Source organism: Carlito syrichta, unplaced genomic scaffold (assembly GCF_000164805.1).
Source record: "Carlito syrichta isolate Samal-C Ts95f unplaced genomic scaffold, Tarsius_syrichta-2.0.1 Scaffold131739, whole genome shotgun sequence".
NCBI lineage: Eukaryota > Metazoa > Chordata > Mammalia > Primates > Tarsiidae > Carlito > Carlito syrichta.
This window is the reverse complement of record NW_007075835.1, coordinates 413,052-438,239: the sequence shown is the minus strand read 5'-3', so window position 1 is coordinate 438,239 and position 25,188 is coordinate 413,052. Positions and strand designations below refer to the sequence as shown.

Sequence of the window (25,188 nt, the reverse complement as noted above, 5' to 3'; positions counted from 1 at the left end):
TATTGGATCTTCACAAAGAGCATTTCGTTAAGCACGGCCCCTTTGGTGGAGAAGGAGATGCCTATCAGGCATCTGGATAAAAGAGGGTTGTTGAACTGGAGCTGGAATGAAAAGTCCTAGAAAGGCCTGCAGATATGTTGATGACAGAGCAAATACCACAGGGATGCCAAGCATGCCTTTACCTGGCGACAGGTGAGCCTGTAATCAGATGTGTGGAAGATGGGTTGTTTCTAGGCATTTACGAGGCCACTTTTCATCTGGTGTTGGCCCAGCCTTCTCTGTGACATAGGTAGCACTCAGTGTCTTCATGGCCTGGACCCTTGCCCCACCCCCAACACCCATACTCACACAGCATCTCACTCAACACTCTCAATCCGTCATTGTTCTCTTTTTAGAACAAGAAGAGTTGGTTGTTTGGTTCCCTTGTGAGTTTTTCCTTCTTGACATTTATTAGTTTGCACTGTACTTACTAATGTAAGGTGGACATTTCAGATGGTTATTTTTTTGAGCAAAGATTTTTTTTTCCAGTACCAAACAAGAAATTCTTGCAGTCATTTCCTAGTAGCCATGAATTTGTTTTGAGACTTGGGATGCACACGTTGCTTGGAGAAGAATAAATAACTTTTGGCTGTGGGAAGGTGGATGGCATGTGACATCTCCCTGTTTTCTTTGATGGGAGCTCATTCCATGTTCCATGTCAGTGCTCAGATGCCCTACTCCTTTGATGCCTGGTGTATTAAATGAGACCAACAGTAGCCAGCCCGGGGAGGGACATCTTTGTGTTCTTGTATGTGACTGTGGGATAGCTAGTGGCCAGTATGAAGCATCTTTTGCACATCTGTGAGTTAAAGGCGGGGGCTTTGCTTTCTGTTTTCCACCAATCAATTGAGTGATGAGGGTGGATGCAGGAGGGGGTGCAGAGGAAACTGAGGATACTTGTTCAGGAGATGCACAGATTGTTGGGTTTGCTGAGCCAGTTTTTCAGTGAGAACATCAGGTTTTTGGGCGCCTGAACCTCTTCCACAGGGGTAGAATAGAGATTTAACTGTCTTAGGGTTGGCTCTGTCCGGGTAAATTCATCTATGCAGTTCACACTTGACATGTCACAGAGTACTGCAGGGTATTTTTTTTTTTTTTTTTCAGACTTACGTTTTACCCTCTCAGCTGCTGATATAGATAGGGTAAAAACCAGAGGATAACTGAGGTCATCTTTTGTAGCAATACCTTTGAGGCAAATGGCATGTTCCTGGGGACCTATGGAATAGGAGGGAGATGAAGATGAAGTGGGAGGAGCCTGTGACTCAGGTGCCAGTTCTTGGGGCAAGTATAGTGATTACCTTTAACACACTGAATTTTGCGAAGGAAAGTTCCACTTTTAGAAGCTCGTTTACTGCCTGGCAGCTGAACATCATGATCTCGAAATATTTTCTCTGTATTTTGGTCAATCAAGGGGTCTACTGAAACCTCTCTGGTTCTAGAAAGCATTTGGATTATTAGGGCGGTCATGGATGACCACTTAATTGGAATCTGCCCTTTCATGTGGGTATCTCGCCCTCCCCGGCCCCCCTTTTGTTGTTCTCTCTTCTCCTTTCCCTGCCTCCGAGAGACATGACAGTTTGACTAAGATCTGACCTGGATTTTGGTTGGTGCCATCTCCTAGCTAAAACGAGTCCATCTGGGACTGGTGCATCCCTGCTCTGATAGGTTTACTCCCAGAGTCCCCAGGAGAGACTTGTGGGAGGCGGAGACTTGTTATGGGAGAAAAGTGAGTGTCTGATAAATTGCCTTTCCTAATTACCTAAGTTTTGTGATGGGGGCGGGGGTGGGGGAGCAACTTCAGAAACCCCTTGGGGCTTTATCTCAGCCGCCTGGCTTGAGGTGGTGAAAGCCTTGTGTTTGGCCTTGGGAGGAGTGTTGGGCAAGGCTTATATTACATCAGAAGTAGTTAACGCTGGGGCCTCCTTTTCTGGTTTTGGACGGTGGTTCACGGCCTGAGTCGGAGGGTCTCTTTGGCAGACTGTGGTCCAAGGGTGTTTGTCAGTCTTCCGGAATAAACACATGAATATTAATCACTCCTATTTGCAGAACATCTTTGCTTCCGCCTGCTCTGTTTTCTGTGAAGTCCCCTCTAGTTGTTAAATTTAATCTAGTATAAGGAGATAACGCTGTTTCTTGGTGGCCCTTTAAAAAGAAAAGAAAAAAAAAAGAAAACCACTTCCTTGCTTAATCTTCCATATGTACTGTGGAAATGTACAAAAAGCACATTTAGTTAAAAGCTTGATTTATGGCACATGGTAAAGAGATTCCGGAAAGTGAGGAAGCTGAATTGGAGTCTGTGAAAATACAAGCTTAAAAAGAAAAAAACTGCCTGCCAAGGTTTGGGAGTGGGAAAACAGTTTACTGGAGTGTTAGCGTTGATTGTTTATAAGTAGCTTACTGAGTACTAACAACGGAATATTTTTAAATTGGTTAGAAAGGAAACTTCAAAATTGAAATTTCTTGGTAGGAATTGAAGAATACCTGATAGGGAAGGTTATTAAGATTTTGTGTAAAGGAAAAAAAAGTGATGATCCAATGTTGCTGAAGAAGTAGAAGGATTTCAGAGGTGGGCAGTAGGAATTACTTGAGGGGCCTGATTCGGAGGAAAGAGCCCCAGTGAAACATGTTGTCCCATGGGGGACTCGCCTGCCAGGGATCACGCCAAGCCTTCGACACAGGTTCTCTCTCAGAGTAAAAGGGAGTGAAGAGAAAGCCAGTTGTGTGTTATAGTCCCAGAGGGAATTTTAAAAGCATAGTAAAAATGCATGGAGGTAAAATTAAGATATACCTCAGCAGACAGAGCATTCGAATTCTGTAGTTTCTTTTTATACTTTGGGCATTTTCTTACCTTCCCCTCCCTTTGTGTTTTTACAAAAGTATTTCCCAGATTTGTACATTTTATCTGAATCTCGGCTGGGCATGGCAGCTCAAGCCTATAATCCCAGCACCTTGGGAGGCCGAGGCAGGAGAATTGCTTGAGCCCAGGAGTTCGAGATCAGTCTGGGCAACATAGTGAGACCTCGACTGTACAAAAATAAAAAAAATAAAAGAATCTGAATCTCTATATTTCCTCTGAACAAAATTTCCTTGAGTAATTCTTTTTCATAAACCTGATTTTTTATTTTTAATGACAACAAAGTTTATAAAATGTTTCCTTTTTTTTTTTTTTAAGTTTTCCATTTTAAAAGCTATCATGTTAAAATCTTGTTGAGAAACTCTGTTTAGGGGAAAGTGTATATATGTGTGAACTTCTGCCATAGTTTTGTGAATGCAGATTCCTTTGGGTCATAGGTTAGCTGCAGAGCAGTTAACTGCAGACTGAATGTTAGATGTTTCTGTTCTGAGGTACCCCTAAGCCATATTCCTCACTAGGACTGTCTTACTCTCCAGCCTTCTTCCTCCTGGATTCTTTATCTCTTGCTTGCTGGGAGTCCCAGCCTGTCCTCGCTGTGAGCAGAGGGCCTTGTCTTCCAAATCAGCAGGCCAGCTGAAGCATATCCTCTTCTGTAGTCAGTCCTTAATGCCACCAGGTTTTCTTCCTGATTGCACAGTTTGACAGTACAGTTGTCCCTCAGTATCCATGGGGAATTGGTTCCAGGACCACTGAGGATAGCATTATCTGAGGATGCTCAAAACCTGTCTAGAAAATGCTATCATATTTGCATATAACCTCTCATATACTTTAAATCATCTCTAGATTACTTATAATGCCTACTACATTGTAAGTGCTATGTAAATAGTTATACTATAGTGATTGTATTTGTATTTTTTATTATTTTTAATTTTTTTCAAATATTTTTGATCTGTAGCTGGTTGAATCTGTGGATGTGGGTTCACAGATTTGGAGGGCCAACCACATCTCACCCACAGAACCACCCTCAGCTGCAAATGCTCCAAGTTATCCAGAGAGAAGTGTCCTTGTATGTTCTCTTTCATCTGGGTAGCAAGTGATTCTAAAGGCACTAAGAAAAATATTGTGGTGTTGGTAGCAAATATTAACTGAGCTCTCACTGAGTGCCAGGCTCAGCACTAAGCCCTTTATTGGTTTTTTCCTCATTTCACCCTCACATTAACTGTGTGCAGTTGGAACTGTTCCTGTCTCCTTTTTAACAGATGAGGTAAGTTAGGCTTAGGAAGGTTAAGTGACTTCCTGAAGCTTGCACAGTTAGCGAGTGTTGAAACTGGGATGTGGACCCAATGGTCTGACCACATGACCCCACATTGTTGTAGTTGGTTGGATGCAGCCACCCGACATGGGGCCTCAAGCCTTGAATAGTTAGCAGAGGAAGGGCAGCAACCAGGGTTGGCTGCTAGGCTGGGGTAGTCACTGAAGTTACCCACATCAAAGGATGTAGAGATGCCACCAAACCCCGCCTGGGAACAGAAGTAAGGGCTGAAAGCAACGATCTCTTAATGCCTCACTCATTTTAGAAGTCAGTATATTTCAAGCATATGCCCTTCATTTTCTTTTCCCATGGTTCATGCTCCGGTTCAGATCCTTATTATTCTAAAAAATATTTTTGTTAAAGAAAGTACTTCTTCAGAAACATAAAAGAAAGATATATACATGGTAATAAAATCCAAATGGTCTAGAAAGTTCTGAAATAAAACATGTTTTTACCCCCTCTCAACCTCTAATCTCTCTCCCCAAAGGTGACCACTGCTAAGTCTCTTCCATATCCCTCCAGAAACTTTTAAATGCCTGTGTTCTCACACCTCGCTGCAGGAAGGCTGCCTTCCCCACATCCTATTCTGTAAGCCTCGCTGATGAGAGCAGTGAGTTTTCAGGGACGAGGCACAGGCACCAACCCTGCTTCTGCCCGCAGGTAGTTAATATCATCCAGAACTGCAGCCCGGAGTAATTGCCCAATAGGTTTCCCTTCGTCTTCTGATGGCGCCACACCGTGTACCCCAGTGGTGGAATTCTGGAAACTCTGGTGTCCAGTGATGAGGAGCTGTACTGTTGGCCATGTGGTGTCCTGGCTGCAAAATCTACCAAACCTCAGCCCCCCAGAACCTGTATTGTCTCATTGCTAGGCTGACACTTTCAAGTTTGTCTGGAGCTTCTTGCATGTGATATCTTCAAGCACAAGTTCCCATTGCAATGAGTGGTGATTTTTGCCTGTTTATGTGAAAGAACTTTCAAGTAGACCTTCTATCCTTTGAAAGCAACAGCCTCCTTCATCCATAGCACTTGGCCCTGATGCAGATTGAGTCAGGTGGATGGAAAGATTTGGGGAGGCACCATTGGCCAAATCCTTTCCTGAATCTTTCTGAGCCCTTGTCTGTGAACAGAGCTCAAGATGTGTATGTGGTTAGCGGAAACTGGAAATCTTGATTTCTCTGAAAGTTCCTGGTTTCTGATGTGTCGTGCAGATGAGGTCACCTCACTACAGTGAGGTTGGACACCATGTGGACGTTGAGGGGACTTTGAAGTTGTCTGTTTCACCCAGGGTGGGGTTCCTGCCTGGACTGTGATATTAGTGGAGAGTGGGATGGATTCCACAGGAGCACTCTCACATTTACCTTCTTGTCTTTTCTAGCTTGCTTCTCCCCTTCGCCTGTGCAACCTGGGCATTTGGGTGTGAGACTCTTGGCTTCAAAATTAATGATTCTTCTGTTCTGCCTTAAGGAAAAAATATGTACTATGTCACAGTGAATAAATATTGTTCATACCATATGCATTATAAAGTTTAGAAATAGCGCCCCTCTGCTCAGAAGGCTCAAAAATGTATTCATGTACATTTTAAAAGATAATGGAAATTCCCTGACCCACTTGTCGATTTTAATACTGAAAACAACTTCCTGTTCCTAAGATGATTCCTTCCTCCCCCAATTCGTTCTTGGTCATCTTCTCAAGTTTCCAACCTGCATTAGGGGCAGTCTGGGTTTACAAAGGAGAGAATCAAGGCTTTCCGAATAGGGTACTTCTGGGTAGGTTCTGTGGTTCCCTGTGGGAAGAATCCAGGACCTACTTTGTGAAGTTCTTCTCAACCACATGTGTTCATCTGGACTTGGTCTTCTCCAGTTCGATTTAAAAGATGCTTGTGAGTGCAGCTGGGGCATGCTGTCCACCTGGGCAGTCATGTAGGAGACAGAACCCAAGGTGGACTGATTGGATGGGCCATGTTAAGCCTTACATTCAGTTCTCTTGGACCAAAGTCTTGTCCATGGTTTAGATAAAGCAGTGTTCAAGAATCCCATGATCAGACCAAGATTGTGTCATAATTCTCAGAAGTTGCTTTCCAGTGGGCTCTGTGTGAATTTTTCTTCACAGAAACCAGCCAAGGGAAGATGATATATTTTAAGAAATACTAATTTTATTAGACACAGACTGAAATGGACCAGGTAAATGAGAAAAATTGGTGGAACCCCACATGCTGCCATGTAGAAGAGGAGCTCTCCGGTGTATTTTTCTTTCTTTGACGCTTTGTCCCATGTGTTCAGTACATGGTTTCCAAAACTGAGGTTGAGAAGAGGCAGCTTATTTTCACTGAATGGCCTGGGGATCAACAAGTTTCCAGAAGGGCTGGAGAAAAATAGAGAATGGCCCCTAGTGCCGGAGTGTTGGGTTACCTTGAGCAAAGAGACTCAGAACTGCTGGAATGTCTTCCACATTCAAATCCCAAAGTTCTTTTCTTGACATATTCTGCTTTACTTTTTCAAAGACAGAGGAAGTGGAAGAGCTGATGTTCTAAACGTTTTTGTGAACTTTCATAAGCACAACATTTATTCATGGTCTGAGCAGGATTAAGATTAGATTGATGATCCGGGGCTCCAGTATGGGTACAGGTACAGGCACAAGCAAAAATACAATAATGAAGCCAGTGAGTTCTGTCTTCATGGCCTCAAGCGACTATCTGAAGGAATTAGGACAGAAAGAAAAGTTATGTTTGGATCAGCCACTATGCAAAATTTTTGCTTGAAAACCTGGTCTTAGGAATGTACAGTTTGGATGAAATCTCGTACTGCATAGATGGGAGGACAGAGGAATCCGAATCCAATGGTTTTTTATTTTGGCTGATGCCTTTGGCCAGCCCCCACTCTCTTCCAATATTCTGGCTGGGCTCTGGCTAACTTGCAGCCTTCTCAGATGGAGCCAGGATTACATCTTTGTCTTTGCATTTTGTATCCAGGTTTCTGCTGAGTCTAGCTCCTCCATGAACTCCAACACCCCTCTGGTGAGGATAACAACACGCCTCTCCTCAACAGCGGACACCCCTATGCTGGCAGGGGTCTCCGAGTATGAATTGCCAGAGGACCCGAAATGGGAATTTCCAAGAGATAAGTGAGTACTTCTGCTGGGCATATCTCAGAATGGAGACGTAGCTATAAATGGGGATATTGGATTAACATTTTCTTTTTATGACCTTTTACCACAGAGGTCTTGCTGTGAGGATGTCAACAGGAGTAAGATTGCATTTCTAAATAACTGACTCCTGTAAAAGAAAATAATGGATTAAAAAAAAAAAGAATAGCTCCTTTAAAGCAGAGCTACTAAACCCTGGCTGGTCCCCAAAGAAGATGGCATCTGGTTATCATTCTTTAAGTGTCTGGGCAATTCAAACCCAGTCAAATGGAATAAAAGTAGAATTATCCAATTTATAAAATAGATCTGGCATTCCAGCTTTTGGTTACTAGAATCATGAGTGTTCTGTGGTTGATTTTTGTGGAGAAATTAGATGCAGAATATAAATAGCTTTAAGGACCTTCACCCAGTGTTGCTGTTTTTAATGGCTATTCATGACATATTGGGCTAAAAATCCACAAATGTGGTACCTGACATCTAACTTTGGTGGTCACCAGCTTTTCTTTATTGAATGATATAGAGGTGTTCCAATCAGATATTTAGTCAAAGTGTGAACACCTGGGCTTTGTCAAAGGCATTGTTGGGAGCTGTGTATCTCTTGGTCTGGCTTGAAGTCTATGTATTTTGGGCTCTGTCGGGTTGGATTTGAATCTTGGCTCTGCCAGTCAGTGGCTGGCAACCTTTGGTGAGTCACCTGATTCTCTGTACTGCATTTGTATAAAATGAAAGCGGGCCTACATACCTCCCAGGACCGAGCACAGTTCTCGGCTTGTTCGCGTTTCCCTTTCATTTCCCTTGGTATTGGTAACCTGAGACCTCTGAACTGCAAACCTCAGCAAGATCATTGTGCTGGGCATAGAGTCAGTGGGCATATCTTGCCTACCAGTCCAAGTCCTCTAGGCAGACCAACCCCTAGACCAACCTTCTGAAATGAAGTGGTTATTAAAGGGCCTTCAACTCACATCTGGGCACTTCCTGTGGGAATTAGAGCCCAGATAGCTTGAGAGTAATGGAAGGAGGAAACACTGACTGCATCTCTGCATCAAATAAACTGGAACAAGCTCTTGACTGGCTTATGAACAGCTACCCTGCTTGTCTTGACATTTGCAAGTTGCTCCCTAAGACTATGTTAGAGAATTGTTTAATATACACTTCTTGTGCACACATATACAGATTTGGAAACACAAAGATAAACTCTTCCAGAGACTACATATGATGAGCTCTATTTATGTGGCACTTGTTATTTTGATCCATTTGAATTCACATCAGTTTTGTTTCCCAGCAGCCAATTTACACATACAAATGTAGAAACTAGAACTGAATAGCTCTATAGGTTTCATTCAGCTAGAGTGTTAATGGAAGTAATTTCCAGTTTACTTGTGTACTTCAGTGAAAACACCTTCATTCATTCATTCATTCATTCACTCACTCAAGACATGTTTATTGAACATTTACTGGTGAGGCACTAGAGAACGCACAAAGAATGGTTTCTTTCCTGTAGAATGTAGAGAGAGAAAGGGGTGTTTCTTGTGAGCCCTGCCAGCTCCCTAGTTTGTGTGTGATTTTATAAGTAGGTGGGTTCATGTGCACATTCCTATGTGTATATATGACTGAATTGGGGAGTTGTGGTCATATTTTAAGAAATTGCAGCTTTCAGGTTCAGTCTATGGTTTTTGCCACCTGTGACACTGCAGTCAACAGTGGGAGTCTGTATGTGCCAAACTTTTAGCTCCCACCCGGGGGTACTCTGAGTGTGGAAAATCTGAGTGCTAAACATTTCAAAACAGTGTTTAGTGCAAACGTAGGTGGAACAGATTTCCAATGAATGAAGGCTATTTAGAAGCAGTTTATTAGATCGGAGGCAGAAGTTATACAAAGAAAGGATTGTTAGCTTGTAGTAGCAGGGCAGCGGGACATAAATTAGCCATTTTTCCAATGCAAATATTTATTTTCTGCCAAGATGTTAAATTTAATTTTAGTTCTGGATGGAAACGAAATGACCTCAACATAGCGTACACTGCCCTCTCTTTTTATGCTGAACTTTTGCAAACCATTGTGTACTTACCGTAAATACTGTTTACTAATGGCAGTGCAGCATTTTGCTGTGTTATACTTAAGTTAAAAAACTACATCATAAAGTATTCCAAAGACTTCTCCATTCTCTTGTTTTCTGGAATGCCCAAGGACAATATATAGCTATTCATATGATGTGCATAGGTGCTTCTGAATTTAAAATTTTAATTTGTGATATTCAATTTAGGTTTTCTTTATTGTTAATTTTATGTAGTCATAAGGATTTCTAAACTTACTTTTAAAATTCTCTCAGTTTTTTAGAATTTCTTCTTTTTCTAGTGAAAAATTAGAGATTCCCTGAAATGCTTTTAAGATTCATATCCTGTAACTTAGCTAGGAATGTGACCATAAAATCCATTGGTATTTGAATAATAGTAATTTTAAAGCCACCACTTTACAGGGACAAAACATAAGAACAGCCTTAACGTTTTTCTTTGAGCCATTCTAAATTACAAATATTTAACTGGCCCAAGATCAAAAGTTCCTCATTGGCACTTAGGAAAGCTGACCACCTCACTAGCAAGGATACCTTCCATAAAGAAAATAAACCAAGAATACAAATGTGAAATTTAATAGCTGTTCCACCAGTAATTGACATTCTCTAACACGTCACTAAGAAAATACCCGAGCGCGTGTGTACCCTAAGTCTCATTAGTTCCATATGATAAATACTCCATGCTTCTGCAAACTGCTGAAGGATTTTTATACTTAGTTCTGGAATTTCCCTTGCTATACCCCTTCACCAGATGCTGTGTGCTAATCCCCTATTTACACATTTAGGCTGACGCTGGGCAAACCCCTGGGGGAAGGTTGCTTTGGGCAAGTGGTCATGGCGGAAGCCGTGGGAATCGACAAAGACAAACCCAAGGAGGCCGTTACCGTGGCCGTGAAGATGTTGAAAGGTGAGAGGGGCCCCGGAGGGTGGGGGTGGGGAAGGGTGGATTGTCTTATCAAGAATGTTCCCTTTGTGGCATGTGAACTCTATCATGGCAGGAGGTCAGAGAGCACATAGTTGACCTAGGGGTTGAGACGTTTTTTAGTATAAATCAGCATCTTGGACAGACTATTTATCTTAAGCTGTATACTTTTAAAAGAGCCAGTTTTGTTAGAAAGTGGTAGCCTCCTACATTGAGTGATTCTTTGACTCCTTCTAGATGACCGTGATTCTTCATTCCCTCTATGTTTTTCTGTGCTTCGAAAGTAGTGGCTCATATATAATTGGATTGAGATGGGGGTTGGCATGTTGGATTTGGGACCCAAAACTTAGAAGTAAAGGGAAACTCACATTTTTGGAGGGACCGAGAAGGCTTAGGGAAAAGAATGCCTTCTCTTTTATGTGAGGAAAAGCAAAAATGATACTAGCCTGGGAGAATCACTTAGAGGCTGAAAAGTTACTAACAAGATTGGGGCTGGTGCAGAACCTCCTGGGACATGTAAACAACCACCCTGAGATGTGTATGTCAAGTTGCGTTTCTGGGACTCTGAACATTTCTGCATTAACCTCCCAGCTCTGCTTCATGCCTATGTCCAAGGAGCTTAAAGAACTTTTAACCATTAACTTATTCCTCCTGCAGTATTCTTTTATGAGAAGAGTTATAGGGAACGGTCACATTATAAATCCTATTGTAGGGATGTCAGAAAGGAGATCCCAAACAGTGCTTCCCACGTTCCAGGCAAAGAAATCTCTCCTTGCCATACGGGGTGCCTGGCGTGTCGCAGGCACTTTGGAGTTAGGCTTTGTCTTTCTTTCATGGGCTCTTATGGGATAGTCACCACAGCCCTCCCTGAGAGAAGTGGTAGACAAGAAATAGTCAAAAAGATGTTGGTTTTTTTTTAAGCTATTGATCTAAACGGATACCAAGGCAAACTAGGGGACCTTGGGGCCTGATGCTGGGGAGGAGGACTGCTTTCTTCCTTGCGTGTTGTGGCACCACCAGGGAAGGCAGTTCTGGCTATGTACCAGGAATGGGTGTGGGAAGGACCTAGGTTTCATGTCTATTTCAGCAGAACTTCTGATTTTGTTAGTGAGACTCAGAGTTATGTGGGATATTGCAAAAAGGGAGGTCTGGGAGATCTCTTTCTCTTTTAAGAAATAGAAGGGCATTAGCACCTGAGCCCTTGTGATGCATCCTTTTTTAGAACCAGTGAATGGCTAGGAGCCTGGAGAGAGGGAAACATCCCCAGCTGTGTGTCCACGGGTGTGTCTCCCTCCCTCTGGGTGGCAGAAGGCTCCCATCTCCGTGTATGTTGGACACACAACCAGTTGTATTGTTTTTCCTTTTGTGAAACTAAAAAGCTTTTTGAAAAATGGTTCCTATCCATGCCCCTATTTCATCTTTTTAAAGGAAGCCCAGATTTTTCCATATTGAATTAGCTTGAAGGGGGCACACAAGAAAGAGTCCTACCACCTGTTAGAAGTTAACGGTGAGCCCATGTATGTAGAGCCTGTGCCATTCGTATTTGAAATTGTAGAGCAGAGGATTATAAAACTTTTTTAGGATGAGAATCACAGCCCCTTTAGGGAAGCCACTAGAAGTCATGATCCTTCTCCTGCTCAGAATGTACATGCCCACGCGCTTATGGACACAGTTCCTGGGAGCCCCCTGAGCCCATCTGTGAATGTTCTCAGGGCTGCTGGGCTCAGGTTAGGAACACTTGGTTTGGAGAAAGGCTGCAGTAATTTGAAACATCCCTACCCTTGGTCTCCTCTCTGGTTGTCTTCATAGGTGCACTTAGGCACCATGAAGTTTGATGGAGCTTTCTGAGACATCATCGATAAGGCAGAGGGGAATTATTCCATGACTGAGGAAAACACTTTCAGGCTTGTGAGGTTTGCTGGGAAAGAACTGGCCTTGGCGTCAGAGACCCATGTTCTAGTCCTCACCACTGACCCTGTTGCCCACCCCCACCTCCCTCCATTGACTCCTTTGACCCAGAGCAGGGCCTTTGTCCTTTCCCTGATAAAATGAGGGAGATGATTTGGAAAGTGTTTTCTGGCTCTAAAGTTCAATCTCATGCTGTTTCAACTAAGTTTTTGGCAATTAACAGTGGCAGCCCATGAGTTAGAGGAAACGAATTGATTTGTGATATACCTACTGTTCGTAGATGATGCCACAGAGAAAGACCTTTCTGACCTGGTATCAGAGATGGAGATGATGAAAATGATTGGAAAACACAAAAATATCATAAATCTTCTTGGAGCCTGTACACAGGATGGTGAGTAGGAGGAAAAAACATGCTTTCATCTAAATATTCTGTGGTTTAAAGTTAGAATTGTTTTAGAAACAGTTGGGTTTTTGGATCCTGCTCCCAGAACACCTCAAGTGAATGTTTAAAGTTCTCTTTAGGCCGGGCTTGGTGACTCAGCCTGTAATCCCAGCACTTTGGGAGGCCGAGGCGAGAGGATTGCCTGAACCCACGGGTTTGAGACCAGCCTGGGCAACTTGGCGAGCCCTCATCTCTACAATAAAATAAAAAATAGCTGGGTGTGGTAGCGCGCATCTGTAGTTCTGGCTACTCAGAAGGCTGAGGTGGAAGAATCTCTGGAGCCCAGAAGTTCGACGCTGGGGTGGCCGTGGGCGTGCATGCCACTGCACTCCAGTCTGGGCAAAGGAGTGAGGCTCCAACTCAAAAAAAAATTCTTTTTAAAATATTCCTAGGAAGGTGTTCCCAGCCATGAACACAAAGGGACTCTGTGCCCATGTTTGGGGGACTGGAGAAAGAGGGGTATTGGATCTGAGGGCCTGTAGACTCTGTTTCCAGGTCGTTACTTGTAGGGTGTTTGGGAAAAGGCAATATTCTTATGTTTTTGTTTTGTAAGTGCTAAGAGATTTCTCAGAATCAGATTCTATGTTTTGATTGAGAAGTTCTCCCTTCAAAACGGAGTTGAGGAATCTACATCTTGCTGTGGGCAACAGATGGTGAGCTCCCAAGAATAACTTAAAAGGAAAGAAAATGCTATGAAAGAATATGTTATCTTCCTTAGGGGCGACAGACCCTGGCTTCTTTTGTTGATCATTTACTGATACTTCAGGCATCAATTTGACAGTAACTGGTAAACTTGAAAATGCCTGTCTTTGACTTAGCAACTTCTCTTTTAGATCTGTAGAGGAATCGGTAAAGTTTTTCTTCAAAGGTTGACTATAGGCATTTTAGACTTTTGCGGGTCTTATGGTCTTTGTCACAACTACTCATTTCTGCTATAGTGGTGAGAAGGCAGCCCAGAAGTTCAGAAATGAATGGACCTGGCTATGTGCCAATGAAATGTAATTACCCAAACAGGCAATAGGCAGGATTTGGCCTGCGGGCTGTATTTGCCAAGCCCCCATCTATACCGTGGAGAAATTATTGCACATGTGTATAAGAAAAGATGTGCAGAGATGTTCATTACCCACTGTCTGTTATGGCTGAAACCTGGAAGCAGATGTCCATGAGGATGAGGGGGATGGATGAATAAAGGTGGTGTATTCATACGGTAGAGTGTATAAACATCATTTGTAGCTGTAAAAAGGAATGATCTAAACTTGTTTTTATCAGCCTCTAACGGATAACGTATGGGAAAAAGTACTGCAAAGCCCTAACCTTACTATACACTTGTATAATTAGAAATAATATGTGACATACTGCTATGTTCATAAACTAGTTAAAATGAAATGGAAGGATATACTGGAAGGAGCAAATTGTGTTAGCCATTGCTTTCCAAGAGGGCACAGGTGAAAGACTTGGGGTGATGGGGAAGCACACTTCACTTTATTTTATTTCTTAAAGTCTTTTGAGGCTGTCATGACCAAGTATGGATGATCATTTTGGAGAGATTAGCAGGCAGGTCTTCAATTTTTATGTGTGCTTTGAAACTTTTTCAAAAAAGCAACAGCAAAAAAAGCGCACTGGGTTGCTATAACTAAAAATCCTTTGCTGAGTTGCCCAGGGGCAGATCCTGGATTCTCTCCTCAGGGAGCATCTCTCCTTCCTCAACAGGGCCACTCTATGTCATCGTTGAGTATGCCTCGAAAGGCAACCTCCGAGAATACCTGCGAGCCCGGAGGCCTCCTGGGATGGAGTACTCCTATGACATTAACCGTGTTCCCGAGGAGCAGATGACCTTCAAGGACTTGGTGTCATGCACCTACCAGCTGGCCAGAGGCATGGAGTACTTGGCTTCCCAAAAAGTGAGTCCTTCACAACCTACTTGGTTGGGTGGAATTCAATTAAAAATGTCTTTGAAGAAAACAGGCAATTTGGGTGTACTCATTTGCTAGATCAAGCCCTCGCTTGTCTTGTACAACATGGAAAATATTTATTGCATTATTCACATTCGGGTTTAATGAACTCTAAAGCCAAAGTGGTCTCATAAGCCTATAACATAACAACAATGCATAGGTAAGTAGAAAAGATGTCTCTTCTTTGAGACAGGGTAAGGCCGGACCCTCCTGGGAAATCAGTTTTCCAGGGGAAGATGGTGTTTTAGGGGGTGGGCCCTTTAATTATGATTATTTGGGGGGGTGTCTTTATTTGTTTTGTGGTTATTGAGTTTTTGGACATAGACTTTGGGTGTTGTGTTTAGGATTTTGAGTTTGATATGGCATTAAGCATTCAGGAATAAGGATCAAGCAGAGGGATATTTTGGTAACCTTGAGACCTGCAGATCTGAGTTTATTTTGTCTCGATTGGTGGGTGACCCTCTGTGGTTAGAAGTTGGCCAGGTCCCCTGAGGTGAATCGCCTGCATTCCAAGCATGCCACTTGCAATGGAACTTTAAACATTTGAGTTATTCTGAAAGCAGTTAGGCAGGTGTGCAGATGTGGGGGGGGGTGCATTTAGGATGACCCAAGATACCCTTCTCAGCCTCACACTCGGAGAGGGAGAGGGAAGTGCAGAGCTACTTCCTTGGGCAGAAGTGGGCTCAGCTCCTACCTGCGGTGCAGGTTGTTGTAGCATCAGAAGTCCTCGGGTTCCCAAAAATGAAACCCACCAGACCTCTGGTGGGTATGGACCTGCTATCACTGAGGGGTCTGGAATGCTTGAAGGGTAATAGGCTCCCATCTCCACAGGGGCCATGCTGGTCATATGAGTGAGTGAGGCAACCTGTCAGATCTGCAGAATGTGGAAAGATTCAAGGGACGGCTGTATCTCAGCCTGGCTGTCTAGTCACGTAGGAACAAGGCCCAGATCTACCACACGTTCAATTGTTGTTATGGTTGTTGTTTTCTCCAAGAGAGTTTAGAGTTTAAGACTTTCCCAGATTTTTTTTCTGTTAAACCCCACCCCCCAAATATATAGCTTTTAGGAAACCAATGAAAACATAGTTTTGAGTTCTGTGTTTTGTGTGTGTGTGCACATGTGGTAAGTTTTTGTTATCCAGAGACAACCAGACAGATCCTGAACATGGGACATTTGATAAGACATGAGTTCTAAATGTTAGTGTCGAGAAAGATAAAAATTGCTGGGAGATGGTTCCACATTAAAGGAGGCTAATGAGATGCGCTTTGGGAAGCTGAGGCAAGTGGATTGCCTGAGCTCATGGGTTTGAGACTAGCCTGGGCAACTTGGCGAGACCTCATCTTTACAATAAAAATAAAAAAATTAGCCGGGCGTGGTAATGCACGCCTGTAGTTCTGACTACTTGGAAGGCTGAGGCAGAAGGATCGCCGGAGCCCAGCAGGTCGAGGCTGCGGAGGCTGCGGTGACCATGAGCGTGCTACTGCACTCCAGCCTGAGCAATGGAGTGAGACGCCACCCCCCCACCCCCAAAGAGACAACTCTAAATGTAAGAATGGGATCCTGGACTGGATCCTGCTAAGTGGGAAGGGAGCCAGCGCTTATAAAGGGCATTTGTGAACAGTTGAAATTTGAATATGGACTGTATCTATGACTGATAATCTTTCTGTATCATTGTTGAATTTGGGAGGGTATTGTGTTAAGGTAGGAGAGGTATGCTGAAGAATGTAGGTGTGAAGTGTCAATGATGCCTGCAGCTCACGTTTAAGTAGTTCAGCCAAAAATGCTTGCATATGGTGTGTGGAGGGGATGGGGTGTCGGGAGAGAGTAAGTGTGCAACTAGCAAGTCTGGCAAATCTTGATGTCCATTGTACTGTCTCACCTGTTCTGTGTCTGTGAAATATTCCCAAATAAGATTCTGTGGCGGGCGCCTGTTTTCATCTTCTGATCCTGGTCACTCCCTGCCCTCCCTGTATGGGAGATGGAGGAAGCAGTTTTGTACCCAGCAGGACACTGCTACTAACAGAAATGTGGTAGGAAGGCTGGCCTGGTCATTTTATTCAGTCCTTCAACGTGTATTCCGAGAGCACCGCAGATGCCGCAAGCCCTCGGTCAGGCTCTCCAATGAGGTGCCAAAATTGGCATAGTCCTTGACCTCTTGGGACAGGAACCATGAGTGAAAGTAGAAGAGACTGACAATAATTGTGGGAATAAAACAAAGTGTGTTAAAAAAAACATGAGAAACGTGGTATAGAGAAAACAAACAGTGGGATAAAGCCCTACTCATTCAGGGCCTAAAAGACCCAGGCGAGGACCTTGAACTTTGCCTGTCACTGTTGTGGGACGCCATTGAGGAGGAGTAATAGGATCAGGTTTGTACTTTAAAGGTGGCTCTTGCTGCTGCCTACATGGTGAATTGGAAGCACTGAGACCCTGTCAGAGGTGCTGGTGGTTTGGGTTGGGGCTTATTGGGTCCAAAGACCCTGAAAGAAGCCAGTAGGTTGATGTTGGACATATTTTACTATCAGAATAGTTAAGGAATTGATTAGGTATGAGGGAGAGAAAGAGGCATCAGGGATGGTTTCTGGATTTCCAGCTTGAGAAATTGGATGGTGGTGCAGTTTCTTGAGTCAGGGAAGACTTAGGAATCATGGATTGGACAGAGGATCCTGGGTTTTGGTGGAAAATCCAGAGCTCATTGTGAACTTATCTGAGAGTCATCCAGGGGGAGATACCAAATAAGAAGCTACAGCTCTGAGGGTGGGCTGAACAATTGGCAGCCGGTAAAGGAAGATGAGATTTCAAACTGTGTGGATAGACAGAGTCATCTGGGGAGAAGCTTAGAAGGGGGAGAATAGAAATCTGAAGTTAAACCCCGAGAAGACTCTCAAATTGAGAGATTAGCTATAAATGCAATCTCTAACGGTAGAGGCTGAGAGGTGGGAGGAAAACCCGGATGTGGTTCCCAGAGGCCAGCAAAGGGCAGTTTGAGGAAAGAGGGAGTGGGCATTGTGTATCATTCTGCTCAGAACGAGGAAAGAAGCATGTGTGTTGGATCTGGCTAAAGAGACAGTCGTGGTACCCCCAGTCTGCCCCATCCACCTCCATTCATCCCAGCCCATCCTCTTCCCATTCTATTCTCAGCCCACTCCCATCCACTCCTGCTCACTCCCAGTACCAGAGACTCAGATTCTTCTGGTTTGGGGGCCACTCAGTGTAGTGGAAAGAGAACTAAGAGGCGAACTTTGTGAAGCTGAGCAAATGAATGCGTTTTAGAATGGAAGAATGGCAGCCCCCTTATTAAAACATTGGAGTAATGGTAATTGCTGTTACTACTAATTGCTAGCCATTTTTGGAGAGGGCAGCAACTTGCAGGCAAGCATTTGACACATAATATCTTATGTTATCCTCAGAACACCTCTGACATAGGTGGGGCTAGAATCCTCACCAAATGGGTAAGGATGCTGAGGACCGCTAGGAAGTGACAGGAAAGCTTTGAGCCTAAGGATGGCAGGAATCGCTGTCCTCACTTCTGAGCTAGGAGTGAAGTGGGTGGCCCCAGATCTGAGTCTTCTCATCCTCCACCCAACTATCCTCTCAGGTGATCTCCGCCTCTCTCTGGACTGAGGCAGAACCAGTAAGCTTCTCTGTTGTAGGGCTTTGTTTAGTCATCCTATGTGGGCTCATTGCCTCAGTTTTGCATGAGAACCCAAGGTTAAGGAACATTGCATGGGCCTTAGGGTATTGCATGGTTCCAAAGTCCCTTGCTGATGACCACCTGCAACTGAGGACCTAGAATAGTTTAAAACCAGTGTGGATGAAGCTTTTAAGAATGGTCCCCAACATGGAGGGCTTATTCCCGAAGATGGGGGGTGAAGAACTTGGGCAAGGGTCAGATCCTGTCTCTCCAAACCCGCCCCCCTGACCACAATGTGGAGTCATGGGCTTGTAGAGACCTGCTTCCTGGAAGGAAAGAGCAAAGGAGAATCACTGAGTGTGTCGTCACTGAGGATGTGTGATTACGAAGTCAGCTCAGTAGGCATGTGCTGGGCCAGGGTCTGTGCTCAGCTCCAGGAGTATTGAGATGGACATATAGTGTCTGACCTTGGGCAGCCTCCAGTTATGCATGTGTGTGTGGTGTATATAGTAATACAGTTAGGTAGTGGGATATATGAACCTTTTATAATTTATAAAATTCTTGCTATTTTTAGCTTAAAGCACACTAATTTTTCTTTTTTAACCAGTTTTCCTCCTCCAAAGTGTTAAACCCAAACAGAATTTTTTTTTAAAGGAAACTCCAGTTCTCCCATCTGTAAAATAGGTATGATAATACCCATTTCATAGGTTACCATGGGAAGTCAATGTAATCAGCCATGCAGGGCACCCAGCACACTGTATCACTAAGTTCCTTTCCTTAGTGACACATTGACCTTTATCTGTAGAAGAACGTCACAGGGTCCTAATTATATAAAATGGTCAGCTCTCTGGGGTGGAGAACAACTCATTCCTGTAGATGCTGTGGATTTGGCTTGCCTTTAATTATTTTCTTTTTCTTGGGAATGAGTTCTAAGTCTCTTGTTCAACCTAGAGGGTGGAATTGGGTGTTTCCTAGCACTCTGGGTACAGGGAGGTCCATGCTAGATTCTGGCTGTCGCTAAGAAAATGGTGGCAGGGCTGTCGGCAGCATCTCTGTCCAAGCTGAGCCCTGATGCATGACCAGAGCCCATGTAAGGGAAGCCGCATTCTTCTGGCCACACAGCTTGCCAGACACACAGAGCGTATGTCGGCAGGAGCACACCACCGGGAGAGTTTGGCCCAGGGCTTGGAAGTTCAATTTGAAGAGGTCTCCAAAACCGGGAACTCTGCTCCAGCCCCAGCCGGATCTCCAGGCAGCTTCTGGGAACTCTCACATTTCCTGCCTCCAGCCTGGCCAGGGCCAGGCAGACTTGTGTGGCTTCCCTGCTTTCCCATTTCGGGACTTAGCCCACCCAGGGGGCACTGAAACAAATGCACACAAGGAATAGTTGGGGGAGGGGGCAGATAAAATAAGTCCTTATTTATATTGCAGTAGTTGTTCGCCTTGCTTCTTTTAAAATCGGCCATTTCTCAGAGTGCCGGTCTGAGAGCAGCCACATTTCAACCTTGTCGAATGGATGGATAAGACTCTCTGCTTCATGTGATAGGTTAGCCGTTGCCAATAGCCTCTGCAAAAGCCTTTGATGGTGATTGCTTGCTTATTCATACTTTTTCTTTTCCCAAAATAGGGGGTGATGATTTGGGAACCTAATTACCATTGTATCATGGTGAAATCCTGGTATATTCAAGTGTAACTAAAACACAGCAGCTCACAAAAGCGTATCATCTATAGAAGAGAAGAACAAGAGTCATAATAACTGGACCTTTCTGAGACCAAAGAGTTAGTATCAGAATAGTAAATTAGTTGTTCTGTAACAAACATTTCAGCATTTACTCCGGATGGATGTGGCATACGTGGGTTGAGACCTTTGTGTGGGCCAGTTGTTATGATAGACTGGGCTAAGGTTACGTATAGACTGTCATGGGCCATGACAGAGGCCAGGAAAGGGCATGACTGGCTATTTCAGAAACACAGGTTGTGGGAGGTGTGGAAAGTACAATTGGACCAAGTTTGGAAGCCTGGAGATCTATTAGGCAGGCAGTGTGGCTGTCATGCGGGTAAGGGTGGGCAGTGATGATGGCCGGGACTAAGGGATTAGCAGTGAGAATGGAGTGGGGTGGACAAATCAGAAGGCATTTTGGAGCTGAAATCTGTAGGACTTGGGAGGAGTGTGTGGAGAATGCTGGTGTATACCTCTCTGATTGAGAGAGGTAAAGAGGATAAGAATTAGGGGAGTAGAGACCCTGAATTTGAGATGTCAGGGGGACATCGGTGTAGAAATGTTCTATAGCCAGTTGAAAATGAGAACATGGGTCTCAGGAGAGGCGTCAGGGTGGAGGTACAGATTTGCAAATATTTTATATGAATCTAAGAATTGACCCCATGAGGATATATGGAAATACATAAACTTAATGAGACAGTTCCTCTATTTGGAGGCACAGAGAAAGAGGGGAGCCAGCCAGAGAGTCTGAGAGGGTGGGGAGAGAGGAAGAGAATGAACCAAGAGAAGGGGATGGGGTACAACTCAATGGAAAAAATTGAGCCAGAAATCAATAGTGTTAGAAGAAATCATTTGAGTCTGACAATTCAGAGATAACTTCATAAGATTCGGAGGGGCAGGGGAATAAAACAGGTTAGAATGTTTGGGAAGTGAGTAAGAGGTAAAGATGTGGTGTTGGAGTTGAGCCACTTTTCTGAAAATGTGGGTGAAAAGGGCAGGAGAGCAATGTTGAGATAAAAGGTTTTAGGGTGATCTACTATGGGTCTGTGTGGAGTCCAGAGGAAAACGCCAGCATGGTTGGACAACTGTGCAGTTTAGTCTGTGCTTTGGAAACAATTCATTTATCTATTATTTCTGTGTTTGTTTATAATCAGAAAGTAAATCCCAGTGTCGTGTTCGGGTCTCTTGAGTGTTCCTAGCTGACTGGCTTAATCTTATAGCCACGCTTTGTCTCTTATAGTATACTACAACCAGTTTTTGACGTAAGCTATATTCTCTGTCTCCATTTTAAGAAATGAATATATTTTCTTTCTGTTTTTGAAGCAATTTTAAATTAGTTCTTTCTCTCCATTTCAGTGTATTCATCGAGATTTAGCAGCCAGAAATGTTTTGGTAACAGAAAACAATGTGATGAAAATAGCAGACTTTGGACTGGCCAGAGATATCAACAATATAGACTATTATAAAAAGACCACAAATGTAAGTCCAGGGCATAAAACAGCGGGCAGGGGGTTGAGGGTGGGAGTAGGGGGCTCAGAATCTTCCAAGGAGATAGATTATAGATGCTGAGGGTTGCAAGGGACTGAGAAGGCCTCATTCCTCTGCTCCTCATTTATGTTTATTCTCACACACTCTCAGTAAACAAATTTAGACTATCTTTAAGATAATTTTAGCAAATGTGAAACACTCTTATGGGGGGTGGCCAGAAAAAGCTGGAATTATCTTTTTATAGGCAGGTCCCTTGTAGTATAGTCTTCCCCTGCTAGGTAAGTTTTCTAGGATCGCATCAGCATTAGTATAGCAGGGAGTGTGGTTGTGAGAGGCTGCGTTGCAGAAGAAATGTCCCAGGTTGTGGCACATGGGTGAATGGCTCTTGCACCCTGACGACGTATATTCAGCAGTTTTTGACCAGAAATGGTATGATCCCTGTGCTCCACCCTCCCATTCACCTATCTTGCCCTGAGTGACTTTTTTTGCTTCCCGGATGAAAACAGTCCTCAAAGGGAAATGTTCTGCTGATGTGGAAGAGGTGAAATAAAAAATGGCAGAAGCACTAAAAGGCATCAAAATTGACAATTCAAAAACTGTTTTGAGCAGTAGAAAAAGTATCTCGATAGGTGTATTGCATCAAACAGAGAGTACTTTGGAGGTGACTGAAGTTTAAATATGTAAGACTAAATATGCAATTTTTTATAAATAAATTCTGAGTTTTTTTGGCCTCCCCCCTCATATATGCAGAATAATCAGTAGCCTCTAGGATATTCTTACAACTCTTGCCAGGAGCTTTCATCGCAAACACTAGAGCTTGGAAGTTACTGGGTTAATTTTTGCCTGTAAGTTGGTCAAGGAGTGTCTGTGTGCTAGGGAGATAAATGATAATGAGACTTCAAGGAGGTGACATTTTATTAATGTGTCCACATTTGAGCATCTCACACATTGTGGATAGTCCTAGTTGGTGCTTATTTCTACTCTACTGACTAACCAATGAAAACCATTAGAATGTCAGTTCTTAAACAGGGAACAGCCCTGTTGAGCCTGTTAAAATAAACTTGTTTTAATATATTAGTTTTTACATTTTCTTCTGCACTTGCAGGGGCGACTTCCAGTCAAGTGGATGGCTCCAGAAGCCCTTTTTGACAGAGTTTACACTCATCAGAGTGATGTGTGAGTAACTCTTTTTTCTTTGGTTTCTTCATTGGCTTGAGTTGTAAAAAATAATATACGTTCTTTGCCTTTCTTCATTTTTGGTGGCTTCTGCATTTCACACATTTATAGAAGGTGCAGGAGCTGATGTTAGAGAGGACGGATTTTATGGTAGGCTGATAACCAATGCTGTGTTACTAATCTGCCTGGCTTCAAAGAGCACAGGAGGTGGAACCGCTGACCTCCTCCCACCAGAGAGGAAGTTTCTCCCTTGAATATATTCACGGATGTTCAACTACAAAGCTGCTATCTAATTTGCCAAGCTCTTGGCATGTGCTTCACTCCCTTAAAGAAATAATCCTAGAGCTCTTCCTACTTGAGGGCAGTTTGTCATATTTACACCTAGCCCAGATTTGTCATTAAAGGGTGGAGCTGAGTGAGACTTAGTCTACTCAAAAAGTCTCCACAGGGTCTGTTCGCTGTGTTTAGCCCTCAAAAATAAAAGTCAGGTCCTAGCGTCTTAGGTAATATTCCAGAAATATAGTAGACATCATATAATATTTCCACTGTGTTATACTTAAAAGTACTATTAACACCAGGTTCCTACTGATACTTTAGATTGGGAAATTTCGTTGATAGATGTTACCATTGGGAGAAGCCGGATGAACGTCCCTGTGTGTCTATAATTATTCCAAAGGAAAAAGTTGAAAAAAAAATCCCTTGAGTTATTTTTCACTTGTGTGAGCAGGGGGATTTCTAGAGTGGGCAATGATTCTGTACCACCACAGTTGGTCCTCTCAACAATCCCAGAAAGAAGATATTGTGATCCCATTTTTGCAATGAGCAAAGTGAAGCACAGACGCTGTTTCTGCCTGTGTTGTGCTGCTGCTTTTGCTCCACAGGAAAATTGGGGGCAGTTTCATTCCTGAAACTTACTACCTTCGAGTCCAGAAGGGTGAGTTTCTGAAGTGACCATGACACAGGAAATACTGAGGATCTCTGCTTGATCGCCCCAGGGGTTGAGTCTCCTGAAACAGGCTCAGCAAATCGAACTGCAAGTCTTAAAAGTCAGGTGTAAATTGTGCCCTGTGATACATTTTTGGTTTCTGTGGTGTGCAATTTGCCTGGGGCACAGGATTCCTCTTCCTAACCCCAGCCCTGTGCTGACTGCCTTCACGATCTTAGTCACAGAACTTTGGTGCCACAGATGCTCCACTGGTCACCACATAGGGCAGCTTTGATCTCCCCGAATTGGCTTGCTGGTGTAATTCTGTCAGCTGCCCGTCCTGGTAGATCACAGCCCTTGGGTCAAGCACAGAAGGAGCTGCAAGAATTGGAAAGGTACGTTGAGAAACTTAGAAACTGAGACCATTGCATCACTAACACTGCATCTAAGATGAGCAGCTTTATTTGAGAATGATGGTGGTTTGCCTTTTTGTCTGTTGATGGGAAATTCCATCGGAACACCCCCATTTTGTCTTCATTTGGAGATGCTCTTTGGGGGCAGGAAAGAGCATGTAGGATGAACTGTAGACGGGCCCATTTGTCTTTGAACTTCAGAAGTGAGTGGGCGTTTATTTTCTTAACTGGGCATGCTTAGATTTCTGCCATTCGGATGAATTAGTAACACTGTGCTTTCTCTCTTTGTTGCAGCTGGTCCTTTGGGGTGTTAATGTGGGAGATCTTCACTTTAGGGGGTTCACCCTACCCAGGGATTCCTGTGGAGGAACTTTTTAAGCTGCTGAAGGAAGGACATAGGATGGATAAGCCAGCAAACTGCACCAATGAACTGTAAGGGTTGTGGTTTCCCCTGCTGGTGTAACGGGGGACTCACCACACCAGTAACGTTTCTCCTGACTTGCTTGGTTTTCTAAGGCCCTCTCCCCCCAGTATTCTAAACGTGTGCTAAGAGGTATTGCTGAAGCTTTTGGGTCTCAATCCCAGGACTGAGACAGATAACTATACTACAGCCATTGCTTGCCCAAAAGAAGATGTATGGAATGGGCTTCAAATCAGAGGGCACCCAGCTGCCCAGTTGAGGGCTCCCAACTTCGCAGACTCAATTGGAGTGACCTTCCTGGGCCACTGTGCTGTGCTTGCCGTGACCTTCCCTCGGAGTGCCAGGAGGACACACTAGTCAGGAAATAAGCTAGAAAGCCTCAGGGCTGCCCCTGTGGAGTGCAGGATGAAAGAACCAACAAGCTGGGCATGGGGACTCACGCCTGTAATCTCAGCACTTAGGGAGGCGGAGGTGAGAGGACTGCCTGAACCCAGGGGTTTAAGACCAGCCTAGGCAATTTGGTGAGACCTCTTCTCTACAATAATTTTTAAAAAAAGAACCAAGAAAACCTTTCCCCTGTGCTTGTACCTGGCCCAATTCTAGCAAGTGTAGATTAGGTGTTTCCGAGCCTCTTTGACCATAGACCCGCCTGGGCAGCGAGACCTCATCTCTACAATAAATCAAAAAATCAGCCGGGCATGGTAGCACGGGCCTGTAGTTCCGGCTACTCGGAAGGCTGAGGCGGAGGGATTGCCGGAGCCCAGCAGGTC

At 43.9% G+C, this 25,188-nt stretch overlaps 1 protein-coding gene across 2 annotated transcripts in view; it reads left to right on the top strand.

The window, feature by feature from the left end:
- The window catches only part of FGFR2 (fibroblast growth factor receptor 2), a 54,879-nt gene that overhangs the window by 24,025 nt on the left and 5,666 nt on the right, over positions 1–25,188 (top strand). For both annotated transcript variants that reach the window (XM_021708171.1, XM_021708170.1), the window contains 7 exons: positions 7,176–7,327; positions 10,202–10,323; positions 12,527–12,637; positions 14,399–14,589; positions 21,352–21,474; positions 22,589–22,659; positions 24,292–24,429. In XM_021708171.1, coding sequence (XP_021563846.1) covers positions 7,176–7,327; positions 10,202–10,323; positions 12,527–12,637; positions 14,399–14,589; positions 21,352–21,474; positions 22,589–22,659; positions 24,292–24,429 — 908 coding nt within the window. The remainder of the gene's footprint in view (positions 1–7,175; positions 7,328–10,201; positions 10,324–12,526; positions 12,638–14,398; positions 14,590–21,351; positions 21,475–22,588; positions 22,660–24,291; positions 24,430–25,188) is intronic.